The sequence below is a fragment of the Symphalangus syndactylus genome, chromosome 7, assembly GCF_028878055.3.
Source record: "Symphalangus syndactylus isolate Jambi chromosome 7, NHGRI_mSymSyn1-v2.1_pri, whole genome shotgun sequence".
Taxonomy (NCBI): domain Eukaryota; kingdom Metazoa; phylum Chordata; class Mammalia; order Primates; family Hylobatidae; genus Symphalangus; species Symphalangus syndactylus.
In genome coordinates, this window is record NC_072429.2 from 14,357,122 (window position 1) to 14,376,653 (window position 19,532).

At 47.0% G+C, this 19,532-nt stretch overlaps 1 protein-coding gene across 3 annotated transcripts in view; it reads left to right on the forward strand.

Moving 5' to 3' along the window:
• Window positions 1-19,532, forward strand: part of SH3PXD2B (SH3 and PX domains 2B) — a 121,622-nt gene that overhangs the window by 79,164 nt on the left and 22,926 nt on the right. For 2 of the 3 annotated variants that reach the window (XM_063642618.1, XM_055285238.2), the window contains 3 exons: window positions 1,863-1,888; window positions 12,697-12,831; window positions 16,689-16,793. In XM_063642618.1, the coding sequence (XP_063498688.1) occupies window positions 1,863-1,888; window positions 12,697-12,831; window positions 16,689-16,793 (266 nt within the window). Of the gene's footprint in view, window positions 1-1,862; window positions 1,889-12,696; window positions 12,832-16,688; window positions 16,794-19,088; window positions 19,173-19,532 lie in introns of all 3 variants that reach the window. The other variant, XM_063642617.1, reaches the window with a different exon arrangement.

Sequence of the window (19,532 nt, forward strand, 5' to 3'; positions counted from 1 at the left end):
CACAGATGAACCTCAAAGACATTATGCCAAATGAAAGAAGCCAGACACAAAAGGCCATACATTATATGATTCTGTTTATATGAAACATCCAGAATAGGCAAATAGTTAGAGACAGCAAGCAGGATTTGTGGTTGCCAAGGGCTGGAGGAGGGGGAATAGGAAGTGACTAATAATGGGTATAGGGCTTCTTTTTGGAGTGATAAAAGTGGTCTGGTGATGGTTGGACAACCTTGTGAATATACTAAAAACCAGTAAATTGTATACCTTTAAAGGATGAGTTTTTGTTTGTTTGTTTTGTTTTGTTTTTGAGACAGGGTCTCGCTCTGTCTCCCAGGCTGGAGTGCAGTGGCATGATCTCGGCTCACTGCCGCCTCCACCTCCCAGGTTCAAGCGATTCTCCTGCCTCAGCCTCCTGAGTAGCTGGGATTACAGGTGCCCACCACCACACCTGGCTCATTTTTGTATTTCTAGTAGAGATGAGGTTTCGCCATGTTGGCCAGGCTGGTCTCCAACTCCTGACCTCAGGTGATCTGCCTGCCTCAGGCCTCCCAAAGTGCTGGGATTACAGGCATGAGCCACCGCTCCTGGCCTAAAGGATGAGTTTTATGGTTTGTCAATTATATCTCGGTTTTTTAAAAGTTAGTTCAATCTGGATTCAAATTCTAGCTGTGTTACTTGCTAGCTGTGTGACCTTGAGCAAATTACTTAGCCTGTCTGTTCCTCGTCTGTAAAATGGGAATAAGAATAATACTTATTTCCTGGGATCATCTTGAGTATTGAATGAGTGAACTACGAGTGCCTAGCAGGGTGCCAGCACTGGATCTAGTACCATTTAATAATATTAGCTAATGCTACTGTTGCCACAATGTCCCTCCCAACCCAACTACTGCAAAGTTTATTACTCATGAGATAACTTACTTTAAAGTGCTTTGTAAGCCCTAATTTGTAATGCTGCATTTGTGATACAGTTGCTTCCCCCGCCCGCCCCCCACCCAAGATGGAGTCTTGCTCTGTCACCCAGGCTAGAGTGCAGTGGCACAATCTCGGCTCACTGCACCTCCACCTCCCAGGTTCAATTGATTCTCCTGTCTCAGCTTCCAGAGTAGCTGGGACCACAGGTGTGTGCCATCACACCAAGCTAATTTTTGTATTTTTAGTAGAGACAGGGTTTCACCATGTTGGCCAGGCTGGTCTCAAACTCCTGACCTCAGGTGATCCACCCGCCTCAGCCTCCCAAAGTGCTGGGATTACAGGCGTGAAGCACCACACCTGGCCGATACAGTTGCATTTATAAACTCTGACATGGTCGACGAATGTAAGGGAGTCACTATTCATTATTCCCTGTGAATTCTAGCCCATAGTAGTGTCTCCCCTGTCACCACTAGGGAGGTGCACTGTGTTCACTGCTGTCCAAACTTCTGCCCAGTTTTAATGTGTTCCCTGTACACTTACTGCCAAGCACTTTCTGCCCCATGTCTATGGGTTAGGGGATCCCAAGAAATGGGGCAGGGACCTCTGCTGTGCCTCACAAGGTAGGCATCAGGCTCAGTGCAGTGTGAGGACGTAACTCCTATTTTCAAACTGCAATCCCCTTCAGCTCCTCCCCAGGGCTTCCAGTCTACAAATAAATGGAGACACTGGTCCCCAGGGCACCAGAGCGCTTATCAGGCAAAGGGGGAAAATTAAGAGAAATTCTTTCTCTTTGAAGAAGTCAGGGTCCCTCTAGTTGGCCTGGATTTTATTCATTCACTGATGATGTTGTGGGGGATGGAGAATCTCAGTTTCCTAGCAGAATAACTCATGTAAATACGTGACAAGTACTGACTCATTACTCTTTCCCACCCCCTTTCTTTCCTGTACAGGGAGCACATTGGGAAAAAGAAATCTGGTAAGAATATTTTCTATTTTCTTCTCTTCGTTCAGTTTTCAGCAAACTCCAGCTAAGCACCTGCTGTGCACCAGGCCCTGGGTTCCATGCTGAGGATACAGTGATGTGGATGGATGGATGGTTGGCAGGTGGGAGGGAAGGGAAGGAGGGGCAGTTGAACTGGTGGGTGGGTGGATGGATGGATGGATGGATGGATGGATGGGTGGGTGGGTGGCAAGAGGGAGGGAAGGGAAGGAGGGGTGGTTGAATTGGTGGATGGATGGATGGATGGATGGATGGATGGATGGATGGATGCTTGATTGATTGGTTGATACCCCATCCCATTTCCCAAAAATAGTATTTGAGGTTGTTTCATCCAATATACCAAAAAACTGCCAAGTGGTTGAGACTTGGAGTCTTTCTCAGAGAATGCGTTCATGGAGAAGGGGAGGCAGACTTCTTCCTAGCCGTGCTATCGGGAGTTAAATGCCTTTGTTCCACTTTATACAGAGCAACATGGTAGCTGAGAGCTAAGAGCATTCTTCTCAGGTATGATAAGGGGTTGGAAAGGAGGGACCCTGGGTCTTGATGAAGGATCAGAAGGTTTCCATAGAGTGAAGGGCATCCTGGGCTGAGGGGATGGCCAGGCACAGGCTGGGAGGCAGGAATGTGCAGTAGATTTGGGCCATATCCATTTGACATCCTTGGCACCAGACCCCAGCCCTTTTTGGGCAATGACAGATGCAGTGTCAAGCAATTCCCATCCCTATTGCCATTCTCCCTAAAATACATTATATTCCCTCCTAATAATCTTTCCATTTCCTGGATGACACAACTCTTCTCTCAGAAGCAATTATGGAGAAAGAGAAGGTGGGAAATTGGGTATGCACAGAGGAATGATTGAGCTCTCCCCTGGGGTTTATACATTTACATAAACAGTGGCCCAACTTTTTCTTCTGCCACCCAAGATCATTCTCCACATCTGCAAAGGCCCCGGCCCATACCTTACCTGGAGCCAGTGTGGACTTCAGAACTTCCAGAATCCAGCGCTCTTTAATTTCCTAGGGTACCAGGAGGTTTGAAGGGGTTGATGAGGATCAGGGGTGCAAGCAGAGATCCTAGAAGTGAAAAAGCATGCCCCCTCTCATGGGCCTCAGTTTCCTCATCTGTAAACTGGGGTTGATCATAGCAATCTGCCTTGTGGAATTATTATAGGATTTATAGTCATATTTGTAAGGCGCCTAGAACAGTGCTTGGCACATTGTCAGTAATGTATGCTTGATGCCATTTTTATTACTACACTACTGTTACTTAAAGTACATGGGTGCCCCTGACCAGCAGTAGTGTATTAGTTGATTCCCACACTCCTATAAAGAAATAGCTGTGACTGGATAATTTATAAATAAAAGAGGTTTAATTGGTTCATGGTTCTGCTGGCTGTACAGGAAGCACAGTGGCTTCTGCTCAGCTTCTGGGGAGGCCTCCAGGAGCTTTCTATCATGGTGGAAGGCAAAGGCGGAGCAAGCAGTTTTTATATGGCAGGAGCAGGACCGAGAGGGGCAGTGCTACACACTTTTAAACAACCAGATCTCCTGAGAACTCCATCTCTGAGACAGCACCAAAGGGATGGTGCTGAACCGTTCATAAAGGACCCACCCCCATGATCCAGTCACCTCCCACCAGCCCCCACCTCCAACATTGAGGATTACAATTCGACATGAGATTTGGGTGGGGACACAGATCCAAACCATATCAAGTAGAAATTCCAAATTCAAAAGCTCCAGTACCTTTGCTGCCCCTGGGCACGGGCCCTGTGGTCAACTTCACAGGCCCCACAGTCATTCTCACTGCCTCAAGGAATGGCGTCGAGAATTAACTTCAGTCTTTCCCCAACCAGTCCATTTATAGCTCCTCTTTCTAGTTTAATAGGTACTGGCCAGAGCCATGGCATCCTGCTAAAGCTGCAAATAGTTCCCGAGCCCCGGGGATAATTATATGTTTCTTAGAAAAGAGCAGAGAGAAGACGAGCTGCCACTCTTGGGCTGGCAGAGTTTCTGGTTTCGAGTATGCAGAGACTTTCCCTAGAAGGAATGGTTGTGGGAGGGTAGAGAAGAGAGGAAAGAGACAGCTCTGGTTTGTGACAAACACAAATGTCCAGTCGGAACGGGCTTGATGAGGGGATTTGTCTGGAAAAGGGAGAAAAAGCTCTAATTTGTGGTGACTGCTGTTACGTCATTCACCTGAAATGATGGGGATGGATTTATTTATAGTTCAACTGGCTGGAAAATAGCATCTTTCCTCATTCAAACGAAGAACCCAAGCTGGGATTAGCCTTATATCTTATGTGACCTTTGAACACTTCCTTTATTTTAGAATAAGCCTTTTGGATTGAATTTTAAAGGGATCTAACATTGACAGACTAACCCCTGAGATTTCTACACCAAAACTCTGCGTTGGAGAAGGCTTATCTGCCTCTGGCGTTTCCCAGTCATGACTGGCTGGCTGGCTGTCTGGCTCCTACAGACTTTGGCTAATGTGGTCTCAAATTCTGCTCATCCTGCAGAAAATGAATCTTCTCACTAAAAGTCAAGAGATCATCCAATTATTTGAGGAACATATTTCTTCCTGATTTTTCTAACCATTACTTAAAAGCATTCTTTGTTTACTGACTCTTTCAGCAAGATTGACAGTATAGTGAATTTTTGGAAGGAAAATCCCTCTTTACCCTTCATCTTAAAAATTCAAGACATGTCATCATGAAGAAAAAATATGCCCAAATAGAAAACTTCTGTGGTAGATTAGGCACTGTACATCTTGAGAATATTTTATAACACTTGATAATAAAAATCACCCTTCCAATGTCAGACTTTCCTCTTTCTCTTCCCCTCTTCTATCATATTTCCTGCTGGGCCACAAAAGTGATAATCCTTGCCTAGGAATCCTTTGATTTCACACTTGGCAACTCCTAGAATTTAGCTTTAGTTGCCTACCTCAACATTTAGACATTGCAATTATTATGGCATTATAGAGCTTGGCTGCAATATCACCCTCCACCAGTAGGTGTCTTCACTTAACAACTAAACGTCCTGAAGCCTAATTTGAGACTCCTGGTAGATCAAATGAATTAACTTTTTTTCATCAGTTTCAGTAAGTTGAGTGCTCTGAGTGAAATGAAGCAACTTTGTCCTGAAGCCTAATTTGAGACTCCTGGTAGATCAAATGAATGAACTTTTTTTCATCAGTTTCAATAAGTTGAGTGCTCTGAGTGAAATGAAGCAACTTGCTCTGAAAGAACTGGTGCTGAAAAAGCAACTCCATGCATTCTCTGAACCACTTCATGGCAGAGAACTACAGTCTAAGCTACTGCCATGGAAAAACAGCAAGGAGATTGTAGTCTTGGACCTGGCCCCAGAGCAAGTCTTGGAGGAAGTGTTAGCCCTGAGCCCTGTGCCAGTCTAGGGTGTGCTCCAGCCAACCCAGAGTCCCAGCCCAGAGCTCTCTGCCCTCCTCATTTCCTGGCTCTCTGTCTTGCTTATAGCAAATCTCATGATTCCTTGGTTCTGTCATTCTGTCACTGCTCATAGTTTTGCCAAATCCCATTGGCACACTGGTTAGGAGAGTTAGTGCAGAAATGCCCAGCGCATTCATCAGAGTCCTGAAAATTGTATGTGGTGCAACTGTGCCACCATCAGGTGTTAAAACTGGGTGGCAAAAGTTGAGCTTTTTGGACAGAGTAACCTGACTTAACTGGATCTTCACTTAACTGAAGCCCTCTTTCTACTTATAGGCAAGAAGGAGTCATCTTTAATTTATAAGATTATAAATTTATAAGGATGCCTGGAGCCTTGTGTAGAGGAGGAAGGGTTTCTAGAAGTCTTCATTTATCCTGTGTTCATTCACCCCACAAATGTCTGTTATACACCTGTGCTGGATGCTGAATGAACAAGACAGGTACAGTTATTCATTCAATATTTATTTGATGTATAATTAATTTATAATTTATTTAAACACCTACTAGGTGCTTAATAAATATTAAATGAGTAACTTTATCTGTACCTGGTAGTGCTCTAGGTCCCCAGGTGGATACCATTCTCACAGTCTGGTAGAAAAGACACCTGTATAAACAAAATGAAATGTGAAGGAAGGTATTTGAATTATTCCTAAGATAGGAAGTCATTAAAGCTGGGGCGGGGAGTGGGGTTTGGGGTTGGGGTTTCTTTGTTAGTTTGTTTGTTTTTTGAGACGAAGTCTTACTCTGTTGCCCAAGCTGGAGTGCAGTGGCGTGATCTCGGCTCACTGCAACCTCCACCTCCCGGGTTTAAGCAATTCTCCTGCCTCAGCCTCCCGAGTAGCTGGGACTACAGGCATACACCACCATGCCTGGCTAATTTTTGCATTTTTAGTACAGACAGGATTTCACTATGTTGGCCAGGCTGGTCTCGAACTCCTGACCTCATGATCCGCCCACCTCGGCCTCCCAAAGTGCTGGGATTACAGGCGTGAGCCACTGCGCCTGGCAAAGCTGAGTTTTAAACTGTTCCTTCCTCCATTCAGACACTTATTGAACCCTAGTAAGAAGCCATCCATGTTCTAGGCCAGGGGTTGACAAACTTTCTCTAGAGGGTCAGATAGTGAATATGTTAGCCTTTATAGGCCGCATACAGTCTCTGTCACTACTACTACCAATAATAACAATAATTCTTTCTCATTTTCTCATTCCTCTTCTCCTTCTTCTATACAGCTCTTAAAAAATATAAAAACATTCGACCAGGCCTGGTGGCTTACACCTGTAATCCCAGCAGTTTGGGAGGCCGAGGCAGGCAGATCACCTGAGGTCAGAAGTTCGAGACCAGCCTGGCCAACATGGCGAAACCTGTCTCCACTAAAAATACAAAAATTAGCCAGGCGTGGTGCATGCCTGTAATCCCAGCTACTCAGGAGGCTGAGGCAGGAGAATTGCTTGAACCCAGGAGGTGGAGGTTGCAGTGAACCGAGATTGCACCTTTGTACTCCAGCCTGGGCAACAAGAGCAAAACTCCATCTCAAAAAAAAATATATATATATATATTATTATATATATATTTATATATATAATAATATTTATATATAAAATATATATTAAAAATATATATTTAAAATATGTATTTTATATATAATATATTAAAATATATATTATAAAATGTATTTTATATAATTAATATACGTATTTAAATATATAAATGTATTAATATGTATTTAAATATATATATATATATGCATTCTTAGCTCCCCTTGCACCAAAACACATCACGGGCCTACAAGCCTTTAGGCAGTATGAATATAGCAGTGAACAAGAGACTGTCCCTGCCCTGTGGCACTTCTATTCTAGAGTAGAAAAGTAAACAAGGAGACAAGTAAATATACAGAACCTGTGACAGTTTTTGAAAGCGCTGTGGAAGAAATAAAATTGAATGAGGCAGTGGAAGGCAGGCAGGGAAGGTCTTATTGATAAGAGGCTGCTTCAGCAGGAACCTGAAGGAAAGGTGAGCAAAGGCTATGCACATTATCCGGAGAAGACTGTCCCTAGCAGAAGGAACAGCAAATGCAAAATTCCCTGCAGTAGAAACAGGCTTTGCATGAGAAGGACTGGCAAGGATGCTACTGGTCAGAGCCTAGCAACCAAAGATACAAGTGAATTAGATTTGACTGCAAGTAGCAGAAAATCCAAAATAATTGTGACTTAAACAATTGAACTTTTTTCTTCTTAGTTCAAATCCCAGAGATAGTCCAGGAGTGATAGAGTGTTCAATGGTAGCAGGGACCCACACCCCCATCTTGCTGCTCTGCCATACAACACCAGCATTCCCAAGGTTGCTTATGACCCAAGATGGCTGCTGCAGCACCAGCCATCACATTGATGTTTCAGCCAGCAGTAATGAGGAAAGGGTGACGCAGAGCCAGTTACCTTCTGTAAGGACTCTTACCAAGCACTTGCACACAATTCCACACTTTATCCCGTTGTCTGGGGCTTAGTTACATGACCACTCCCAACTATAAAGGAGTCTTATTCCAAGTGGCCCTGTGCCCTGCCAAAACTCAGGAATTCTATTACTATAGAAGAAATAGAGAATGGGGGATAAGTAACCATCTGTGCCACATTGTGGGGAGAGTGAAGGAGATGAGGTCTAATAAAGTATCAAAAGGCCAGGTGCAGTGGCTCACAACTGTATCCCAGCACTTCGGGAGGCTGAGGCAGGTGGATTGGTTGAGCCCAGGAGTTCAAGACCAGTCCGGGCAACATGGCGAAACCCCAAATCTATTTGAAAAAAAAAAAATTGATCAGATGCCAATTAGACAGGGCCCTATAGGCCACAGAGGGTTTTCACAAGTGAGGTAAGGACCATCACAGGGACTTGACCTTGGAGAAACATGTTCTGACACATCTTTTAAAAGGATCACTCTAGCTGCTATATTGAAAATAGCTGGCAGCCAGGCGCAATGGCTCAAGCCTGTAATCCCAGCACTCTGGGAGGCCGAGGCAGGCGGATCACTTGAGGTCAAGAGTTCAAGACTAGCCTGGCCAACATGCGTGAGACCCCATCTCAACTAAAAATAATGAAAATTAGCTGTGTGTGGTGGTGCATGCCTGTAGTCCCAGTTACTCAGGAGGCTAAGGCGAGAGAATTGCCTGAGCCCTGGGGGCAGGGGTTGCAGTGAGCTGAGATCGTGCCACTGCACTCCAGCCTGGGCGATAGGGCAAGACTCTGTCCCCCAAAAAAAAAAAATGGCCGGGCACGGTGGCTCAGACCTATAATCCCAGCACTTTGGGAGGCCACAGCGGGCAGATCTCCAGGTCAGGAGATCAAGACCGTCCTTGCCAACATGGTGAAACCCCGTCCCTACTAAAATACAAAAAAATTAGCCAGGCGTGGTGGCATGTGCCTGTAGTCCCAGCTACTCAGGAGGCTGAGGCAGGAGAATCGCTTGCACCCGGGAGGCAGAGGTTGCAGTGAGCCGAGATTGCACCACTGCACTCCATCTTGGCAACAGAGCAAGACTTCGTCTCAAAAAAAAAAAAATAAATAAATAAATAAATTTCAGGGTCAAGGCTGGTACCAGGGACGAGTTAGGAGGCTAAGAATAGGTGGTTACCGTTGAAATAAGAAGGAGAGGTTGAGACATCCCAGGCAGAGAAAATAGCCTCTGCAAAGGCACCTTTGTGCTTTGCAGGTGCACCAGGGATGAAGTGGCCAAAAGACAAGACCAGAAGGCAAGCCGAGCCCATGGTAGGTGCTAAGCAGGGAGTGGCGTGATCAGAGTAGCATTTTTGAGCAAGCATTCTGGCTGCTGTATGGAGGGCAGACTGGAGGGGCAGGACAGAGACCAGTTACAGCGTCTGCCTCCCCTCCCCTCCCCTGGCCCCAGGGAAGCCCCTCTCAGACCTTGGTGCAGAGGGTGTGGCTCCATGAGGACATGGTGAAGCCAGGTGATGGAACACTGCACAGAAAATCTCCTGTGTGAAACCTGTGGCTCTGTGAGGAAATCCTCACAGCCACTCCCTGACCCCACACCAGCCAACAACTGCCTGCCTGGAAGATGTGGGCATGTCTCTTTGAGCATTAACCTGGGAAGCAGGTGCAGGCACCAACCTGGCTGTGAAGTGGGTGCTTTTTCTCTTTCCTTTCCAGTTCTTTCTCTCAAGCTGAGGCACAGGGAAGCACACTTAACCTGGTCCAGCTCACCGGAGGGCCCAGACAGAAGAGAAACTGCACTCCTGGGGTTTTGAGCCCTCAGGCAGGCTGTATCCTGGGGTAGATGCTGGATTGGATTCATAGAGAAGAGTGAGTCTAGTGACCAGGACAGGTAGTCAAGAGCCTTCAAAAGCCAGCATCCTACATTCATTCATTCACTGGACAGCACCTTCAAGGAGCTAGTAAGTGCCAGGTGGTTCAGAGGCAGTCAAGGCCACTGCCTTCAAGAGCTCATTGTTAATGGGGCCAGCAGGAAGGGGGCGTGAAGCAGCCCACTCTCAGGCCACTGCTCACGTGGCTGGGCTGGCTTGGGGGAACTGTCGTCTTGAGTCTAGAAGAAGTCGGCCCTGCCACCTGACCCTGGGGGAAGTGGAGGATGAGGAGAGGGCTGGAAATAGCAGACAAGCCTTGAGACGCACAGAGATGTCAGACTGAGCCTGACCAGGCCCTCAGGGAAAGAGAGCCCACAGGCCTCAGACCACCCTTCCTCCGTCATCTTTTCTTTTTTCACTGCTGTGCGCCAACACACAGGAGAGCCTGGAGCCAAGTGGACAGAGTCCAGCTTTGTCCATAGCCAGCTGTGTGATCCAGAGAAAGTCACTTAACATCTCAGCCTCTTTGTTCCTGCCCACAAAATGGGGGTGGCAGTACCCAGCATGCAGGGCAGCTGTGTTGGGATGGTTTCTGTGCTGTCTGTAGGCTGTGATAGGCCCTCACTGAGGCTGCTTCCTGCCCGATCTTCTGAACCATCAGGCTGCATCTTCTGTTTCTTTCCCGCTCTCTCTTCCTCTGTTCTCCTCATGCTTTCTCCATGCAGAGTGCAAGTGGTAGGGTTGTCCCCAGCCCAAAGGCCCTCCCATTTCCCTGTTACCCTCAGGCTGGGAGGGGGAGTGGCCAGAGCATGGGCACAGAGCCAAGAAGCAGTACCCTTCATCCAGCTACAATACCCTATTCTGCTTTTTCACATCAAAAATCCAGACCGCATGGTTCTAACAAGGGGCGTCTGTGCTGCTTCTGGTTGCAGAGGCTGGAGTGCAGTGGTGTGCTGGTGGATACTTAACTACCAGCTCTCCAGTGGAGAAGCCCTGCTTTGTAGCATTTGCCAATTTCTGTGGTGTAAATACTCCCACCATGGCCAATTTCAAGCTACCAACAAGACACCACCCAACAGAGTGGGGAAGGATGCACAAAGTCAGCTCTGTGTGCTGGCTGTCCCACACTGCTCCACAATTTGGTGGTTTTTGTTTGGTTTGGTTTGGTTTTTTGGTTTTTTTGGCGGTGGAGGGGGGTACAGAGTTTTGTTCTGTCACCCAGGCTGGAGTGCAGTGGTGTGATCTCAGGTCACTGCAACCTCTGCCTCCCGGGTTCAAGCGATTCTCATGCCTCAGCCTCCTGAGTAGCTGGAACTACAGGCTCGTGCCAGCATGCCCAGCTCATTTTTGTATTTTTAGTAGAGACGGTATTTCGCTTCGTTGGCCAGGCTGGTCTTGAACTCCTGACCTCAGATGATCCACCCTCCTCGGCTTCCCAAAGTGCTGGGATTACAGACGTGAGCCACCACGCCTGGCAGATTGGGTGTATTTCAACACAAAAATGTGGGGTTTCCCAGATATTTTAATGATTTATGGGAACAATAGGAAAGACTATTTTGAATCAGGACTTTTAGAATACCAGGACCCTCCTGTGACCACAAATGTCTGGCTGCCCTTCCCCCACATTTAGCCTGCTGCTCTAAAAGTCCCCCAGCTGCCTGCTTCTCTCTGGGGTCTCTGAACTCAGGTGTCCTTGCTGTTTAAATCACCTGTATTCTGCATTATCTTTTCATTTATTTGTCAGATATGTCTTAGTGCTTAACCAGGAAGCTGTCCACCCTAAATCCCATGGCACAGCCTCCCTGGAGCACCTCTACTTCATTCCCTCCTGCTACCACTGCCCTGGTTCAGGCCACCTTCACCTCTTCCTTGACAACTTCATGTCTACCAGCTAGTCTCCTGCTTTCTTTCTTGCCAACTTCTGATCCATTCTCCACATGGCAGCCAGAATTATCTTTTTAAAGATGTAACTCTTGTCATTCCTTTCTCAAAGCCCTTAATTGACTTTCTACTTCAAGGTTAAAAGCAAACCAACTTCTTTACTTAGCCCCAAAGGCCCTGCCTGATCTGACCCATACTTACCTCGGGGACCTCACTCAGAACCACTCTTTGCATGCACTTCCTCACCTAGCCTCCTTCCAGTCCCGAAGACCCCAAGTCCTTTCCCATCTCAGAGTGTGCCTATGCTGCTCTTCCCCCATTCTCCTCATGACCCCTCCTCCTCTCTCGGGTCCCTGAGTTATGTCGCCTCCTTAGGGAGGTCTTGCCAGCCACCCCGTTTAATATAGCATTGTCTTTGCCCTTCATTCTCTGTCCCAGCATCCTGGTTGTTTCCAGCAATTTATCATAAACTAACGCTTATATAATTCTATATCTTATTAATTATATATACTTATGTACATGTCTGTCTCTCTGACTAGATTGAGTTACTTGAGGCTGGGAGTCATAGCTGTTTTATTCACCGTTGTACTCTTTAGAGTATCTGGAACATCACTGGCAATTTCATAGATTAATAGGCAAGTGATTTTGGATGGATGATGAGATGGTTGATGGATGATAGTGTTTAATTGGATGTATCATGAGTGGATAGATGGTTGAATGGATGGCAGATAGATGAATGTTTGGATGGATGGATAATGGAGGATGGATGGATGGATGGACAGACAGACGGACGTATGGATGGACAAGTGGATGCATGGACAGATGGATGGAGGGATGGCTAAGTATGAATGAATGAGCTTTCCCACTAGGCTGTCAACATCTTCAGGGCAGGTACCATATCTTAATCAACTCTGAACCCCCAGTGCCTGCAAATAGCACTTGGTCAATTTTGGTGGTTGAGTAAGCACATGAATAGAAGAATGAATGGATGAAGTCACCCTTGAGACGAGTCCTATGACTGCTTCTTTTTTATTTGGAATGTCCTCTTGACCCGCCGTACTGCTCTGGCTCCTTCTCTTTCATGCATGAGTGGTGGCCAGATGTCATGTCTGTTTCCTGTCCACAGGGGGTGACCAAACCTCAGCGGACCCCATGGTCCTGGAGCAGTATGTGGTGGTGGCCAACTACCAGAAGCAGGAGAGTTCGGAGATCAGCCTCAGTGTGGGGCAGGTGGTGGACATCATCGAGAAGAATGAGTCAGGTGGGGACCTAGACCATCTCCCTCTCCCACTACCCTGTCACCAAGCCCCTAGGACATGAAACATGTGGAAACTCAGAAACTGAAAGGCCAGTCCAGACTGGCCAGTTCCCATAGATGTGGCTGAGGGTCTCCTAGAAAGAGGCCCCTGTTTGATCACTGTGCTTGAATATCCCACCTGGTCACCACTCACCATTATCCTTTTGGTTCAGATGGTACCGATTTGTTCTGAAGTTGACATTTTATAAATATTCCTTCTGGTTCTAAAGCACTTGCAGACACAGAGTCCAGCATTCACTGGAAATGTGCTCTGTTGGTTTGCCTTTGCTTACCCGTGGGAGTCTTCAAGAAGGCTCCATTGCTCTGGGCTCTAATGGGACAGACACATTCCCTGTCTCCGTAGCCTACCTGCCCATCACAGGGACCACTGGTCATGGACACTGGCTGGGTCTGGGACAGAATGTGGTATGATTGAGACACTTAACCTGGATTTCCATCAGAATTCCACATTTCTCGGTGGTTCAGGTGGCTTCATTCTCTGACTGTTAGTTTTCTTATCTACAAAATAAAAACTTCTGCTCTAAAGAGTGATTGTAAAGATTAAGGAGATAATATACAAAGAGTGCTTTAACTTGTGCTTAGCACACAGTAGATGCTCAAAAAAATGTGGGTTTCCTTCCCCTTTACCTTCCTTAGCTACAAAGCAGCCATTGCACCCTATTGAAGGCAAAGAGCAGGAAATAAGCACATCCTCCCTGGGAAAATGCAGTGGAAACCACTGGGTTTGTTGTGGCTAACATGTGACATTAGCTAATCCTATCATTAGTGGGTCAGTCTCTGTGACAGCCCAATGGCTAGTTGAGGTCCAAAGAAGAGGAGAAAGACGATGTTTCTAACATCATCTGGATGGCGGTGGCATTAGTCATGAGACCAGCGCCAGCCAGCCAAACTTCCTTCGTTACTCAACATGGGAGTTGCCATCCCTGCTTCACAGCTGATGCAACCATGACTTCACACGACTCAGTCACTCACCCCACATCTCACAACAGGCTGCAGAGCCAGAATTCGAAACCACCTCCAGCAGCCCCTAAGGCCATGTGACTTTCCAATTCCTGAGAATGAGTGTGTGCAGATTGTGTGATGTGGCTAGGACACAACCATGGGGATGTAAAGACAGGAGCACCCACTGCCCTGGGCCCTCAGCTTGCAGGAAGTCAGGAAGCTTGGGTGACTGGGAAGAAGAGTGGGGGCCAGGAAGAGTGTTGGTATGTCCAGAGGGCAGCAAGAAGAAGGGAGAGGGTGAGTGGGTACATCTTCAAGTAGCCAACACACTGATGACATTTATTTTTAATTATATTGTACTTATCCAAGTAATACATGGATACACTATTCTTAGAAGATTAATGATAAAACTAAAATCTATTTTTTCTACCAGCTTCAACCCTAACCCCCTTTCTGAACCCCAGATAGCCCTTCTATCCATTAGGTATGAATCTTTCTTGAAAATGTTATATACACGTGTGTATGTTTGCGTGTGTGTACATGTGAATATATACACTCACACATACACAGGTACTCATTCATACGTATATACTTATACATATGCACAAACACATCATATTTTATATGTATATATATGTATTTTTGTGGGTTTTTTAAAAACCCAATGGTGTCATTGTATACATTTTGATCTGCAACTTTTTTTAGTTACTATCTAGCTCCTCTGATACTTTTTCACATCTGCATAGTATTCAGTGCCCGAGTGAGCCATGTTCATATATTCGCATTCATACTCCAGTGTGAACATGAATGTGTGCACGTCAGTATTTCTTTAGGTTAGATTCCAAGAAGTGAAACAGCTGGACCCTAAGACACATATTTTATTTTATTTATTTAGTTTTTTTGGAGACGGAGACTTGCTCTGTTGCCCCGGCTGGCGTGCAGTGGCACAATCTCGGCTCACTGCAGCCTCCACCTCCCGGGTTCAAGTGATTCTCCTGTCTCAGCCTCCCAAGTAGCTGGGACTACAGGCACATGCCACCAAGCCTGGCCAAGTTTTGTATTTTTAGTAGAGACAGGGTTTCACCATATTGGTCAGGCTGGTCTCAAACTCCTGACCTCAGGTGATCCACCCACCTTGGCCTCCCAAACTGCTGGGATTACAGGCGTGAGCCACTGTACCTAGCCAGGACACACATATTTTAAATTTTAAGATACCACCAACTTGTCTGTTTCCAGAACAGTGGCTGTTTTGATTTATCCTCTCTCCAGCAGTGTATGAGGCATTAGTGAAAATGGTTAAGAGCTCAGAGACTGCCTGGGTTTGAATCCTGGCTCTGCTGCTTTCTATCTTTGTGACTTTGAGAGAGTCGCTGAGCCTCAGCTTCCCCATCTGTAAAATGGCAGCAATAATAATACACACCTCATAAGGCTGTGGTGAGGATCTAGCAAGCTAGGAGTGGACGTGCAGCACTTGGGATAGTATCTGACACATTGTTGTCATTGCTATCGTTGTGTTATGACAGTTTCCTTATCTTCATACAAATATTTACAAATACAAATCTTTAGAAAATCGTAGAACCACCATGCATAAGCCACCGTGCCCAGCCAGCAGCACATATTTATTATCTAATAGTCTGTGGGTCGGAAGTTCAGCGTGGTCTCACTGGCCTAAAATCAAGGGATCAACAGGGCCCCATTGTTTTCTTTAGGTTCCGAATAGGGTCTGTTTCCTTGCCTTTTCCAGATCCTGGAAGCCGCCTTGGCTCATGGCCCCTGCTTCCTTCTTCAGTGCCAGCAATGTTGTACCTCTCTGTGTCTTTCCTCAACAGCCACATCTCCCCGTGACTTCTGCCTCCTTCTTGCATATTAAGGACCCCTGGGATTACAGTAGGCCCACCCAGAGAATCTGGGATAAACTCCCTATTTTAAGGTCAGCAGATTAGCAACCTTAATTCCCTAGTGCCACGTAACTTAATATATTTACAGGTTTGAGGGATTCGGACACAGACATCTTTGTGGGGAGAGGGTCGTTATTCTCCCTACCACAGGCCCCATGCAGGCCCTTCTCATTAGGGAATGTCTGAGCCGGGATGAGTGGCCTTTGAAGCAGATGCTAAATCTGCATCTAAGGGCCTTTACAATCAAACAGCCGTGTGCACACATCACAGCTCTACCACAAGCCACGTGAACTTGGACAAGTCAGTTTGCCTCTTTGGGCCTCAGTTTCCTCATGTGTGCAATTGGGATGATAATGTGAAGATTGTATTTAATGCAAGTGAAATGATGGGTGCATCACACATCTTAGTGAAGGTGAACGTTCTTTTTTTTTTTTTTATTTTTATTTTTTTGAGATGGGGGTCTCACTCTGTCACCCGGGCTGAGTGCAGTGGCACAATCGTAGCCCACTGCTGCCTTGACCTCCTGGGCTGAGGTGATCCTCCCAACTCAGCCTCCCGAGTAGCTGGGACTACAAGCATGCACCACCATGCCTGGCTAATTTTTAAATTTTTCTTACAGACACGGTTTTGTCATGTTGCCTAAACTGGTCTTGAACTCCTGGGCTCAAGCAATCCACCCAGAGTGCTGGGACTACAGGCATGAGCCACCGTGCCTGGCCTCTTTATTGTTGTCATTTAGGATGACTTTACTCTTCCCTGTCCCAGGCTCAGGAGTAAGTTTCTGGACCTGCTTTTAGCAGTTAGCAGGTAACACTGGTAGTTGTGTTCTACCGGTAAAATGGTAACTTTAGCCTTACCCTGTGCATTCGCTGGTATAGTGGCTGAATAGATTATTATGTTCTGACCCCCTGGCCTCATGCTTGACGCAACTAACATCATTCTGCACTCTTGCTTCCCCAGGTTGGTGGTTTGTCAGCACTGCCGAGGAGCAAGGCTGGGTCCCTGCAACGTGCCTTGAAGGCCAGGATGGGGTGCAGGATGAGTTTTCTCTACAGCCTGAAGAAGGTAGGGAGCAGCTCGAGCCTCTGCTTGCTGGGGAGGACCTGTGCAGTCATCGCCTATAATGGGTTGCCTTTTCACCCAGTCTCTTCTTTTGGCCTCTGCCTCTGCGTCTCAGCAGCTCACTGGCTCATGGCCTGTGAACCGGAAACCAGGGCATGGTATTAGGGCTGAGGGGCAAGCCTGCCCTCTCTTAGGGGCCTTTGGTAGCAACCTAGGTGAGCCTGGCCAGAGCTCGAGCCCTAACCCTTTCATGGGACCCCAGGAGGGCCCCAGCCTGATCCCCAAAAACAGTTCACTACTCCTCCCTAGAATTATTCTGGCAGCCAAGGTGCTGGAGCTGCTTCAGCTCATTTGCAAGACATTCGACCCCATCTGTTTAAAAACCTCTGCTTTCTCTGTGCGTTTAAGTGGTCCTGACCAGGGGTCCCCCTCCACTCACGCACAGACACACTTCCGTTGTTTCCCAGAGAACCTTCCCTACGCTGTCCTGAATGGTGATTCCTGCCATGCCAGAAATGCTGTCCCAACCAACTCCCTTCTCCCCTAGAAACATTCCTAAAACTAGGGCAGTTAGTGAGTTCATTTCACTCATCAACAGGAGCTTAGGAATCGGACACACCTGAATTTTAATCTCAGCTGTACCACTTCCTGGTTGAGTGATCTTGGGCCAGTAATTTAACCTCTCTAAGCCTCAGCCTCTCATCTAAAAATGGAAACAATGAGGCCGGGCGCGGTGGCTCACACTTGTAATCCCAGCACTTTGGGAGGCCGAGGCGGGCGGATCACGAGGTTAGGAGATCGAGACCACGGTGAAACCCCGTCTCTACTAAAAATACAAAAAAATTAGCCGGGCGTGGTGGCGGGCGCCTGTAGTCCCAGCTACTCGGAGAGGCTGAGGCAGGAGAATGGCGTGAACCCGGGAGGCGGAGCTTGCAGTGAGCCGAGATTGCGCCACTGCACTCCAGCCTGGGCGACAGAGCAAGACTCCGTCTCAAAAAAAAAATAAATAAATAAAAATAAAAATGGAAACGATATCTATATCATGGGATTTTTGAAAAAATTAAATGAGATCCACATGCAAAGAACCTAGAACAGTAAATGACCAGTAACAGTTATTATTGTATCAGCAATACCTGACCTAGAGTTGAGTTTTTTTGGCTTTTAGTTGACTGTTATGAAAAAGCACGGAGCTACATAAAGTATATCTTTATCAGAAAAGAGGATGAGGAGAAGGGGGAAATTTCTGTGCTCAAAAGTTAACAAAGCATTGACATATGTTTTGCATTCAGTTGTATTACAGCTAACACCCCGCAGTAAAACATCTGTTGGTTTGCTGTGTTTGTGAGGCCCGCCAAGCACTAGGGGGGTAACACGGGGTTACTGCCAGAATCAACTCAGATTAAGGGGTCGTGAGGTAGTGCATGGAAACTAGAGCCCCTGAGATGGTGAATGATGACCACTGTGAGGGCGCCTCTGTCAGGCACTCGTTGCTGTCCCCATTTTACAGATGAGGAAACAGGGTCTGAGAGGTCGGGAGACTTGCCCAGGGTCACACAGCTAGAAGATGGGAGCAAGACCACATTTTCCTGAGTTTGTACATTTATTTTCTTCCCCCAATCACAGGTAGTACTTGTTTTTTTTTTTTTTTTTTTGAGACAGAGTCTCGCTCTGTCTCCCAGGCTGGAGTGCAGTGGCGTGATCTCGGCTTACCGCAACCTCTGTCTCCTGGGTTCGAGTGATTCTCCTGCCTCAGCCTCTCGAGTAGCTGGGATTACAGGCGCCCACCACCACGCCCAGCTAGTTTTTGTATTTTTAGTAGAAACGGGGTTTCGCCATGTTGGCCAGGCTGATCTCCAACTCCTGACCTCAAGTGATCTGCCCACCTTGGCCTCTCAAAGTGCTGGGATTACAGGCATGAGCGACTGCGCCTGGCCCTTTTTTTTTTTTTTTTTTTGAGATGGGGTCTCACTCTATCACTCGGGCTGGAGTGCAGTGGCATGATCGTGGCTCACTGCAGCCTTGAATTCCTGGGCTCAAGTGATCCTCCCACCTCAGCCTAACACCTCTTTATAATCATGCTAGGAATGGAATTATGTCTACTAGAAGCCTCTTCACCCAAGTTCACGGTTAATACTCAGGAACTTGGTCTTCCTAAGATGCCTGGGGCTTGGATTAGACTCAGAGGTAATGCTCTCCTGGATGGGGACATGTGCTGGGTGCCACCTTTGCCTTTACACATTGTGGTGCTTTCTTCTCACCTCTGCCCTCTGCCCTTCCTCCCACATGCTGCCCATCCAGTCTCATGGAGGTATTGGTCTCTGCCTCGGCCTGTGGGCCGCCGCCGGACTCTGGGGGACTTGTATGCCATCAGCTGGCGTCAAGGTGCCTACCTCGGAGTTTTCTCCCCCGTTTGGTGTTTGGAGCCAGGTCCCTGCGCCTGCATGAGCCTCCCTGCTCTGGGACCGCCCGTGCCTGTTGCATGTGAGAAACAGTGATCTCGTCTGTCTTGTGTGACATGGATGTTGTTGGCATGTGGGTTTGGGAGGAGTGAGCCTTGCTTGGGTATTTCTTGGCCTTGGGGATTTAAAGTTTCTCAGGTTAAAAATGATGCCTGTGGGTTTCTATGAGGCTGGACCAGTGACCTGTTCCTTCATTCAGGCTCATTTGAGTTGCAAGAGAAAGAAATCCATGTAAACCGGGTTAAGCAAAAGGGGAAGTGTATTGACTTGTATCACTGAAAGG